Below are 13,225 nucleotides of genomic sequence, written 5' to 3'. Positions count from 1 at the left end.
TCTGTGAGGATAAATGGGCACCCAAATCATTTAAAATCAGATTGATGCACTTTTAATGGAACATTAAGTTTCATCAAATGGCAGGGGGATAACCCTGCACTGGCCGGCAGCACAAGGTCCTCGGTTTTAATGAGTGTTGGCCTGGTTGATATATGCACAGTATTATCTTTACTTTCACGGACTGGAAATGGAAGTTAAATTATTTGGCCTCCTTGAATCACACTTTATAAAATAGCACCAGTGATTACTAGATGCCTAATATTTTTTATTTCCCAACCCTACCCCCCAAAACATCAATGTTGGATGGAAACAATTTTCTCATGTCCAGTGCCAACATTTTAAAAATACTAATTTTCTACTATGCATATCTGGGCACAAGTAATACAGTATGTAATAGTTAGGTAAAAATTTTGGTCATGGAATCATGGAATAAAGCTATAGTTAGGGAATGGTTAAGGTTCTGTAAATAACCCCTTCCTGGCTGAGTAGTTCCAGGAGCTATGGACCCAATCAAATACTGAACTGGGAACTAAGAGTCCTTTTTGTGCCTCCACCTTTTTGTTTCCACTACATCTGAAGATTTAAAAATACATTTAAGAGCATGGTTTCTGTAATGAGACAGGCAAAGTCGTTGAGATCCTGCAATGGTTCCTGGGCCCATGGAGTTCCTGTGGTGGTAACAGACTATTAGTTATGGAGAGATTGTGGTTATGGCTATTGAAAAGGTGAACATAAGTTGTAGGTCTGTCATGGGACATGAGTCCTGGTCTCTTTCATGAAAGTCAGATATGTTACACATCCATCTACCACCCCAACATTCACACCTTTACTTACACAGTACCTCTTGAATTGGAACTGAATGTTGAATGAACATCAGTGGTGGCATTCATAATTGTCCTAGGGATGCTGGGCTCATTTCACTGCTCTGTTTTGGTTTTTTCATTCATTGTTTGTGGGAGTTCCTCATGATTTTATGATGCTCATCCCCTGCCAGATTTTTTTCTAACCTTACTGCCTGACAGGAGCTGGCAGCTCTGTCAGTTTTGTACATCTGGTGACTTTTTACTGTCCTCAATTACAAGTCAACCTTGTCAAATGATGAAGGCTCATAACTGTGCCCTGGGACAGTACAAGAACATAAGTCAAACCTAATACAAATGGGACATACAATATATTGGAGGGAACAAGCTGCAGGAATTTCATTTTGTTAAAACATTTATTTTTCATTAGTAAAGGGTTGTTCATCTTTTTTATAATTATAAATGAATGGATGTGATTCTAGGCTGTATACCCAATATCAGACGTAAAGATGGACTTGCAAGACTGCAAGCACACTTTTTTTCTTCCCTCACAACAGTACCTCATATACCCTCAGTCTCAGCTCCTGCAAAGGCTTGCATGATTTTCTGAAGATCACGGGCTCCTTACTACAGGGGGGGAACCAGTCTGCATCTGTTTGCCACCAGGGGTTGCTGTTTCAAATAAAGAGGTTTTCTTTGCTTCCAAATCACCCCCCCCCCCCCCCCCCCCTTACACCTCCTCCCGACGGAAGCTCCCCAAATAGCAAAGCAGCACTTCAAACAGGCACTGACATCCTCTGAAAACCATTGATGGGGTCCAGCTTGGGGCTGCCCAGCAAGGAAAGGAGGAAGGAAAGAGAGGAAGGCGTATCATGGAGATAAACACAAGCCAAAACACCTAGGGAATACATGTTTGGGCCTGCGGTGCAGCTTATGTTGATCCTGCAGCCTCATTCAGAGGCAGATTCAGTGCAGGCGCCCACTGGCAAATCCACAATTCCCTCATGGACTGGAACTCCTCTTCCCATAGCCAGAAACTTTTAAGAATGGCAGCACCAGGCCAGCCATGTTTGGTAGAAGAGAGAGGCATAATCTGAAAAGAGGGATGAAGCCAGTTTTCCCTACAGAGGATGTCTGGGTGTGTAATGGGACTGAGGGATGGTAGGGTGATCCAAGGTAGAGCTTAGTCAGTAATGTCTGACTTTGGTCAGCATTTTCAACTCCCAAACCATCCTTCTTGTCGTGCTTGCATTTTGTAAATGCATCACCTAACGACATTAACTAGTTGTAATACAGAGCTTTAATGACACAAGTCTGTTCTGAGGTTTGTGGAATGACCACATCTGTCTTTGTTTCTCCCAAACAGAAAAGAAAAGCTTCAGTCTCTCTGGCTCCATGCTTATAATCCTGGAGCAGCTCAATGGGCACACAGTATGAGCCATTATTCACTCCAATACTTTTTCTCTGTGCTGGTCAATAGCTGAGGCCGTAGTCAGAATTGAAAAGGTTTATTTGATCCACGTGGCCAGACAGATCTGACCACAGGGGCAGCATCACAACAAGCCCTCATCTTATGGACTTTCATTCTACGGTACACATCAAATGTCCGCATATTTTTCAAACATGGCTTTGTTTTTGTTTTTTTATCCAGGCTGTCTGGATCCTTATTTTTTTAAATACGGTAAATCCTCAGAAGTAATAACTTCTGGCAGGTAACCTGACATGAAATTGCAGCCTTTCACTCCTTTTTCCTTTAATCTGCGACAATTCAATCAGGCAGCATGTGCACATACCTGAGCTCTTCTCCGCGCTTTGTCCTTGTTACGGTCTCCTCAGGCTTTTCTCTTTGCCTATCTGAGAAGGAGCTGTGGGGGGAAAAAAGCAGCAAGAGACTGAGGATTACATGTTTTGATGCCAAAATCTGAGAATCACGAGTTTAAGTCTGTCATTTACCCCGAAATTAATTCAGACTATTATCACAGCATTTGTGATACAAGTAATAAAATAAAAGACGTATCATTTTTAATGGTAACACTTATGATTGGAAATTATCTACCCACACTGTGTGGCAAGTTCACGGCAGCAACATAAATATAAAAGATTCCTACTTGAAATCTACCATAGATTCACACTTTTAACATTTTGGTAGACATTTTTCAATAATTAAGTAATTAAACCTGCACCAATCAATATCTTTATGATGACAATGGGAAGACTGACTGAACGATTTGAAAGGAATCACTTGTAGTGAGGAACTCACAGAAATACATCTCTGACCTTGAAGTTCTCATTATCTCTAACAGAGCATTTTAGCATCTTTCAGCTCAGTGTTTTGGTTTTGCAGCCTGCAACTGCTCTCAACAACTCAGGCGCTGTTTTAGGCCAACAAGGCAGAAACTTCCCAGCAGATCTAGTTACCCCGAGTTGGTGACCATGGAGAGCAAGCAAAGAACCAAACATTTACCCCAGGAGTCAGTGGAAAACAAAGAGAAAGGGATAAAAATATCTGTTAATATTACCTTTAGTGTGCTTGTGTAAATACACTGTGATAACAGCTTAAAGGTCCCACATTACACTTTTCCTGTGTTTTATTTAAAGTGTTGATATCCATCAGAAGATATATTTGTGGCTTTAAGTACCAAAAACTGTCTCAATGTAGTTTTACGTCTCCTCTCTCTTCTTCTTCTCACTGGAGCTTTTGTGACAACAGGTTGGTGAGCCAATCAAAAGAGAGGTTCTGAGCCTCTCTTTTAATTGGCTGACTGTTTTCCGAGTGATCAAATAAAAATATAGCAGATTTCAGGTAAACTCTCAGAGAAGCCAAATAATGCATGGCTGGCATCACAAAGTTACAGAAGTCCTGACAGCTCGTTTTAAGGCTCAGTTTCTGAATACAGGCTGTGTGCATTTCTCTGTGGACTGAGGCTTTGATACAGTATTTTCACAGTATAAATATAGAACCCAGACCTGCTTTATAATTAAATAAGACATGGAAATCTACCTTTATACAATATCTGACCTTTAATTTCATTGTTTTGCCTGGTTAACAAAATGCATTCTTTTGTTGAAATCACTTACATCATGATTCAAATGATTCATTCTGCAGCACAAGTACTTCTACACTTCTCAGTCAATAATAAAGGACACAGAAGAAGAAGTAGCTTTTTAGTGATTATTCAGAGACTAAAAGCACTTGAATACACAATGAGTTTTAGGCTCGTATTCACAACTTTCAGTCTTGGAAAGAGGAGCTCATGAGCAGATGAAGGCAGCAAAACTGTACCGCCAAACCACTGCAGGGTGACGCATGGTAAATGAGGAAATCTAGACCTTAATGAGGGAAATATTGGACTTTTGAATCCACAGTGCAATCATTTGGCTTCCGAACACTTGGATTCTTCTGCTGCACTGTGGGTAATTTGCTGGGCATTATTTTATTTATTTATTTATTTATTTGGACTTTTAGAACACATAAAGAATATGTTCACATCCACTTCAGCTGATTCAGACTTGTACCTGCTGTGAAAATCCAGACATTAAAACTTCAAATGTTTTTTTGTTTTTTTTTTTACTCACTCTTCTTTCTTTTTCTTTACTGGCATCATTACTAACTCCAATAACATTCTTAATTCCATCCATAAATTTCGATTTTTTATCATTATCATTAAAACTTAACTTTTCTTACACATCATTTTATTTGCACGGTAGCATTTGGTGACCTAACAGAAGGTAGTGGGTGGGAGGATCAGCTGCCATCTAGTGCCAGCCTTAAGACCGGCTAACCTCTCACGTACACTGAGGGTGTCTAACCAGAACCTGAGAGACCCAAGCGTAGCAGGGTGTAATCATTAAACACTCTCAATGACAAAAGAGCCCTGTGACGCATTGAAGTCTAAACTCTGTGACTATTGGATTTTGAAAGTGGTCTGACCTTCAAAGTTTCCTCCCGTTGAGAGGGCTTTTGGTAGGCTGTTTTTGCAGGAAATAAAAAGGTGCCACAAGTAACCCGAGGACACAAAGTTTATGGTGCCCTTTTGCGTCTAGCCAGCAGTAGCTGGACACTGCTGTCAGACTGACCGATGGTCTGTTGAGCATTAGAAAATGTCAGCCGAGATGTTTTTATTTGTGGACTCAGTGACCATGTAAAGGAGGAATTTTGGAGAAGTTTGACATTTTTCTAGGTGTTATATAACCCATTCAGTCATATCAGTGCTAATCAGGGCCCGGCCATGGTATAAGTAAACAAGACAACTCCAGTAGGGCACCAACCTGTCCTTGAGGCCCCTATATAAATTTCTTGACCCAAATGTTTTTCACAGGCTACATGATCGTTTTTTTGACTGCATCCATGTTCAAGTGTTAGAGGAACGAAGATCATCACTGAAGCCCTCATAATTCACTTTGTTTCATCAGCTTGATGCTTCGTGAATTTATGAAAATGATTTTGAAGTTATAGCTTGTTTCAAAATGACACATGACTTCTGTTATGGGTTTCAGAAACTGCCTCTATAAATGTACGGGCTGTCCATGTGCTGTTTATCTGTGATTGGTGTTGACAGCACCTTTCAGGCAGAACTATCCTCCCAAATCCCAAATAAGTCTCTTTATATTCCAGTTGTTGGAGTTCGTTCTAAGGTCCAACACAGAGTTAGACCTCTCTGGGGTCTGTTCACCCTAAACAAAAGTGACAGGATAACACATTGTATATTTCTTTGTCTGTGACTGAGGTTTTGGCAAACAAGAGGAATACATATTGTGTTCATGCAAAGCCAGTATTAGATAAAACAAGACATATTTCTTTATTTGGCTTAATAATAAATGATTTATGGTCATTTTCACAGTTTGTTACCATGATCAAATTTACAAATTAAATTTGTGGCAATGGGAAGAGTTACCTTCTCAAACCACATCTCCACATCATGAAGTAAAGCCAATCTTAAAAAAGACACAAAGGTCAGTGTAGAGCCAGTAAATGGACTTCATGAATATTTCCATAACCACTTTGCATAATAATACTTCACTTTTATTGCAATGCTTCTGAAAACAGCCCCACAGGCCTGTCAAATAACACATTTTGCACTTGTGGGCATTTGTGGTCATCTCTAACATTCTAGAAATCATAGCGGCCACATAAGCAAAACCTCACCTCAGGACTGGCCCATGATGACTGAAATGAAAGGAAGAAGGAGAGACGCACCTGACATGCAGGCTCCTGCCCAGAGAGGGATCCGTTTCAGGGAATCACTAAGAAGACAGCTGCTCATGGTCATCAGTAATTCAAAGTGGCTCCATTGAACATCTCCCTACTACATCTTGCCCTGAACTGCTTAGTCAACCATGTCAACTGAAAAGTACAGCAGCTAATTTCAAGGGGTCGCTCTGCACAGACAGTGCAGCTAAGCATACAGGTGGAAATGGTGAGACGGAAAAGCCCCCCCGCCCCCTTCTCCCTTTTTCCTCCCTTACAAACTATAAAATGCTTCCTATACTCTTATCTCCTGAAGCCTCATTTCCAACTATAGTTAAACTTCAGATGCATAATAAGCGCCTGGTCATCAGCCTTATGGATCATAATTGAAGCAAAGGGCATTGCCGGGCATTCATTTTTCTTATGGCTTCGGCAGGGAGGGAGGAAATCAACCATACACCTTCTGCACATGGTCATCAATCACACTTTGTGGTTGGGGCGTAACGTCGGTGAGAGCAATTGAACAAAAAGAAAGAGGGACACTGGGGGAGGAGGGTGCTAGTGTTTGTGTGTTACGCAGGAGGGAGGGGAGGAAGAGGGGTGCCTACACCCATGAAGAGTGTTTGTGAGTGTGTGTGTGTAGACGTATGTACGAGAGAGAGAGAGACAGAGTGACGGGGGTGAGACAGAGAGAGGAGGCTGACTACATATCTGATCCACGCAGAGAGCTTCCTTTCACAAGAATCACTCCTTCACTGAGGATGGAACCGCTGGATCGAGATGCGCCCCCGTACCCATGAGCAATTCAGAGGCGAGGGAGCACTTATTGTCTTCTGAGGATCCGGACAAGCGCTGACCCGTCATCTCGACCCGCTTTCCCACAGACACACGTTTAGGTTTTTAGTGTCTCACGTCGTTTCTCTGTGGATTACATGAGAGCTGGCTGGAGCCTGAGGACGGAGTGCGTCAAGTGAGCGCACGTATCCAACAAGTGGATGCATGAATTTGCTCGCAGCAGACAAACCCTGGGACTAAAAGACACAAACTGTCAGTGGATTGATAATCTACAGATTTTTGTTGGTTTTTTGTATCGATTGATCGGTTTAGAGTAGAGACAAACAGCCCGCACTCACTCGCTCTGCCTCACATGTGGAGCTTGTCTGGGTTCCCGGTGATGTATATATGTGCGCATTGTCTCGGTCGGAGGTAGTTTTCTCTCTAGAGACTTTGTGTTTTATTGTTTTCCAAGCAAATCAGAGAACTGCAATGAGGTAAGACACCCCCCTACATATTTCCCCCCCCCACCTGCTCTTCATTCATTGACCAAAAGCAAGATTTAGGCGGACACGCTGCGGAATCCACCGTTTGCCCTCCCCATCCATGGACTTGCTTCCCTGTTCCCTCGGTGGCCGTGGGGGGAACTCGGGCTCCTCTCTGTAGATATTCCTGTATGAAGAGGGCGCAGGTGGCAGCCAAAGGTCGCAGTCATGCCGATGCATCCAGTCACCTCCACCTTAATGTACCGAGGGATCTGCACCATCCCTGACATCCTCTCCTACAGCGCCCCGGTGAACCTGCCCGAAGACGAAGTTGAAGGTGAGATGACAGGCTGCCCGTTCCGTGTAGACCCGAGGGCGTTCGGTGCTCCCGGGCACCGCAGGAGGTGTTCACCCCTCACAGGCTGTGCGGTCAGCACCATGGACAGCGCTCACAGCTCTCTGGTCGAGCATGGGGGCAGAGATGTGAAATGTTTGGTTTTTACAGCTCAAAACAACCTGTTTTAGGCGGTGTGGATTGATTTTCACCCCCCCCTCCCTCTTAGGTCCTGATATATGAAACAGAATGTGCAAAACACCCACTTTGTTATCAGTGCTACTCTAAGATCAGATATCTTGTTTCAATTTTCCTGCACTGATTGAAAATATAGATTTGCAGCTCAGCCAGAGGGTCACAAATGCACTCAGTGCAGCAGCTGGTTTGGTTACAAAAAGAAAACAGAAGGCATCTCTGCCCCCCCCCCCCCCCCCCCCCCCCCCCCCAAAATCTCTGCCACAAGGTGTTGCTGCTTGGGGTCAGCAATGATGCATTGGCTCTAACTAGAAGCAGAAGGTCCTGGATGGAAATGTGGTTCATGGCAGCCTGATTTCACTGGCCCATTAAGTCTGGCTGCACGCACTTTGTGATGGCCACATTGTCAGGAAATCATGGCTTTTCCATTTTTTTTAAGGGGATTGAAATCTTTCAACTCTGGCTGCTAAATGATTCAACCAACATCCAAATCCAAATCCAAAAAAAAAAAAAATCACTGAACCTCCGCAAATCTGCAGTGGCAACGAGAAAGCAGGAGAAGTGGGATCCCCCAGAACAAGCATGCAGACAAACTATTCTGAGCAATTTGCTTTCCAGTATCCTGAGAATATTCATGCCAGGCCTGGGAGCACTCTGTGATGCGAACCTGCGACATCTGCACATTATCATGCAGCAGCCCCTGGGACAATGTTCAAGTCCCAAAGCGTGTGTGATGACATTAAGTTCTTGCATTGCTGCCATGTTTTTCAGTGCGGTGGTGCTGTGAGGCAGCAGCTGTATCCCTGCTGAATGATTTTCCTCGCTGCGTCTCTCATCCTTATTAATCCACACTTTGTTAGAGGAAACAAGATTCTGGATGCAGAGAGATCAGCAGGCGACACGTGTCTTTAAAAGTGATGCGTTTCTGTTTAGGCTGTAACTGAAATGTATGAGTGTGAAGTGCAGACAAGATGAGTCTTGTTGAGGGATCTTGTCAGTGGGTGCTGGTGCAGAATATCCCAGGGACGGATCAGGAATGAACTATTAATTGAACCTGGAGTTGCACTGGAGAATGACACAGCCACACACACATGCTGCCTCACACACACACACACACACACACACACACACGGAGGTTTGCATCTGCAAGATGTGCAAAGACACAGTCATAATCACATAATAAAGTTGGCAGGGAAATGGTTTTCAGTGCTCAGGTTGATATTAATTAGAAAAGCTGAATAGAAGAGGTCAGATTTGAATTGGGTTTGACTCCCAGAAGGTGTTTAATGAACAGAACATACAGGAAAGGCAAGAATGGGTTCAAGATAGATAAGGTGTCAATATGCCTACTGCTTTTTTTTTTTTTTTTTACTTTTACATCCAACAAATTGAGCCTATGATAAAAGAGAATTGTCAACATCTCAGTGCCAAAAGTGATATTTCCTAATGACATGCCTGTGATTACAGCGTTTGCATCAGTCTGTGTTTTATTGTCAAACATGGTTTCCAGTGTAAAGAGACATTGCATGACAGAAATACAGTTTTGCACACACAACAGATGGGCGTCTCATATTTCAGTCATTTTTTTTTTTTTTTTTTTTATCAACTCCAGAAGAAGCTTTTAGCTGTTTCCCTTTCAGCCTCCCACTTTAATTTTACAGTCGGCTTTGGGTGCAATAAACAGACAACACTTCATTTTGACTGTAATTACTCAAATCCACTTGTACTCTCCTGCTGCAGTGGCTCTGTCGCAAGACAAAGTGAGCTGTTTTTGGCTTTTCACTCCTTAACTTATGTGGTGGCAGTTTGACTGGAGAGGCGATTGGATGCTTTCTGGAGGGGATAGGAGCGCCCGAGGTGATGCACGGTTAACAGCAGTGACAGAGCCTTTTTCAGCGGTTGCAGGCATTAGTGATCTCCTGTGAGGGATGCCTCGCAGGTTGTGAAAGAGGCAGACTTTAAAAGGCAGTGTCACCGAGCAGATTTAATGTTGCTGTTGTAGAGCCGCACAGCTTTTTTCCTGCCAGAGAGCACAAAATGAGAATAATATTAATGTGACAGGGCTGATTGGTTTGTTGAATAGCTCAAAAAAAAAAAAAAAAAAAGTGATAAATAAATTCTTTACTAGGTGGCAAGATGTTGGCACTCGCAACTCAGCTTTTAGTTCCTGGAAACAACCCTGCAGTTAGGCTCGTTGTTTTCTCAGCCGCTCAAAGATGGAGGGCAGTGCTACAAGTGAGCAACTGCGATCATAGGGCAATTTTTTTCCCCCAGCATCGTGATACACATCCCTTTTTATTGGATGTTTCTTTTGGATTTGCTCCGATTCAGTAACTTCCTAAATCCTTTTTTTGGATCAGGTCATTTTGTAAGGTGATTTTGAACTGAGGATGTTTCAGAAGTTCAGTATTACTTCTGCTGTAGGTCTGGGAGACCTCAGCTGGAGATGATGATCCTTATACACAGCACTATCAGCTAAAATCCCGAATAAATGTAATGGGATTCCTGTTATTGTAGTTAGAACAGAGAGTCACACCTCTCTGAGATCTTACTGACCTGAACAAGTAACAGGATGTAAGATACAGTCGACTTCTCTGTCTGTGATTTAATCTTAATGCCTAGTTGATATAAATCATATAATATATGACATATGATGTAATAGCAGTACTTTCTGGTTCACCTTCATTAAATGTGCACCCCTGTGTGCAGCAAAGGGAAGAGTTACTACTTCAAACTTTTCAAAATACAGAAGACAAATATTTTTACATTTAGAATCATTTTTTAAAACATGCAGCTGCAGGTTCTGTACAAACACAAAAATGAGGAAGTAAAGCCAGTTTAAACAACACACGAGGGCACCACGGTTGCAGATACCGTAAAGGTCGATAAGCTTTAAATTATAATTTGCAGCCATCGATCTTGAGGGCCTGTCAGTCAGACTTTGACAGCTGTGACGTTTCATGAGAGACTCGCTGATGAGAGACGTGCTGCCCGGGCCACAGTCTCCGAGTCTCGTCAGCGCTCTCCCCTCCTGAGAGATGGACGAGAATTGGCTGGAAGTCTGAGGTGTCACATACATCAGCTCGGCCGTCAGGGGGACAGGGCTTTGTCACGAAAACGAAATTGGACATTAGTGAATGTGTGTGTGTGGGTGCATGTATAAGGACAGAAGGCCCAAGCCCCATTGGCACGCATGGCCAAGGACTTGATTTTCAATTACTGGCTTGGACACACCAGGGAACGAGCCAGTGGCACCGTACATTGTGAACGAGAAGGCTGTCAAAGCTATAATTGGAACAAAATGCTATTTTTCTGATACTCGATAAGCCTGTGTGTGTGTATGTGTATAGTAGTAGGTGGGTGGGGGGGGGGGGGGGGGGGGGGGGGGGGGGGGGGGGGGGGTTGGTAGCAAGTGCCTTAATGTACAATGATGCGAGCATAAATTGAATTGGACTCCATATTCTCCGTTTCCCCTCCTACACAAGAGGGAGGAAAAAACAGTTGGTCATATTACAGGAGCTACATATAGTTTAGACCTCCTCCACCACTGAAGGACACACACACACACACACACACACACACACACATATACATATACATATATATATATACATATACATATATATATATATATATATATATATATATATATATATATATAGAGAGAGAGAGAGAGAGCTCAGTGTCAATTTCACTGCAGGTGGAATTAAGTGGGTAGCCCATTTCCATACTGCCTAACAACAGCCCCATTGGAAACAGATTCAGAATAGTTCCAGTCCTGAGCTTAAAGCATTTGTAAAAGGTCCCAGAGTGACACTCATGTAAACAGATGCCAGTAGTTTTCTGAATAAGCACTAGCAAAAACACAAGACGGGAGCAGAGTGCCTGCATCTTTGTGATCAGTGCGGTTAATTTCTCTTCTCTATCTGCTCTGGCTTCCCTTTTCACCGTCTCTCTCACTTTTCCTATGTTTAGCCTCATGGAAGCTGCACAGACGAGTTCAGAATTACTGAAATATAATGATACATATCCTCGCTTCTGCCTTCAGTTCACTTATTCTCGTAAATATAGACACATTGTTTCAGGAAAGTAATTTTATTTCAAGAATTTCTCCCATGTTCCCACAATGTTGTTGCTTAAAGATTTATAAGAGAGTTGTCCCAGAAACCTCAAAAAACATCTTTATTCATTTGGAAACAGAGTTCATTCATAAGTGGTCAATAAATTCTGACATACGCGATCAGGCTGCTGGGAAAAGCTGAACCTGAGGACAATTCACCTGTTGTCTAATGACTGAATTTTATGCATAAGAACAGGAACATTACAGCTGCAATTTATTAGAGGAGCAGCAAAAGCCACAAATATAAATTAATTCATAACAAAAAAGCTAAATATTGCATTACCATCCCAATCTATATGCTGGTTAAACCTTCTGAAAGCTAAATGTCAACATAAATTACCGTCTCAGTCCTTTTACGTGCTTACAGACACCACGAGACAAATGCAGCACAAATAAAAAGAGCCAGAGAAACGCCAGACAGGAGACCAGACTTTATTTACATAGCTGTTAGAGTTGATGGACATCATATTTTAAACCCTTTTACTACAGATGGAACCAGGATATCAAATTTTCCTCAGATTAAAATGTCACCAGAATTAAGGATAGATTTATATAGAGCCATAAACATGTTTAATGATACCCGTTTCTTTCCCTCGCTCTGTGCCAGTTCCAGTGTGTTTGGTTTGGGCATGAAAGCCTTGCTGTCGAAGAAACATGAAAGTGCATCTGTGTACCTGTCACACAGCCGCAGCAGGGACGCATCTCTCAAGGAGCATTTTAAACTCACAGAGTAACTGCCGGCAGTAATCGAAATCAACGCCGCCTACAAAGTTATCCCAGCATTTATCCACACTCGTACCAGAGCCTCCAGATCAAACACAGATTGGGCTGTCACTCCCACCACCAAGAGACAGGAAGCTGAGCTGTTGCAAACAGGAAGTGATTGGAATAATGGCACAGAAATCACTGAAGCGTTCATTTACTTTTTATGATTTAGAGCGACGAAGGTTCCTACTCGTAGGGGGAAAAGGAAAAAGCCCAAGTGGATCAGTCCTTGTCCTCATGGTCTCCATGTGGTATCTCCTCATACAAACTACATGTTTATGTTATTTCATTCACTTTGATAGAGAGTGATAAACCTGGTACTGCAGAAAGTTCACTGTGCATATGGCTTTGGCCTAGAAATAGCAATGGTGGTCTTTCGGTCAGTTGGTCCACTACATTGACTGGAGTATCTCGAAAAATATTTGAACTGTAATCCCTTCGGTTATCCCTTTTCATTTAGCACCACCATCCAATAATTTGGTTTATTACAAAATTCCTGTAAAATCAATTACATTGCCATCAGATTTAGCTGTATGCATTTTGTGTTTAGTGTTAATAACAAAT

At 42.5% G+C, this 13,225-nt stretch overlaps 1 protein-coding gene across 1 annotated transcript in view; it reads left to right on the top strand.

Annotated features, from left to right (window-relative positions):
• Positions 1–3,661: 3,661 nt before the first annotated feature.
• LOC139624511 (calcium-binding protein 7) overlaps positions 3,662–13,225 on the top strand; it is a 29,803-nt gene continuing 20,239 nt past the window's right edge. Inside the window, exon 1 of the mRNA XM_071483684.1 lies at positions 3,662–7,584. Coding sequence (XP_071339785.1) covers positions 7,476–7,584 — 109 coding nt within the window. The 5' untranslated portion in view covers positions 3,662–7,475. The remainder of the gene's footprint in view (positions 7,585–13,225) is intronic.

Source organism: Trachinotus anak, unplaced genomic scaffold, assembly GCF_046630095.1.
Source record: "Trachinotus anak isolate AG129_WGS33_773 ecotype Australia unplaced genomic scaffold, CSIRO_AGI_Tana_v1 ptg000008l, whole genome shotgun sequence".
Lineage (NCBI taxonomy): Eukaryota > Metazoa > Chordata > Actinopteri > Carangiformes > Carangidae > Trachinotus > Trachinotus anak.
This window is presented reverse-complemented; position numbering and strand designations above follow the sequence as displayed.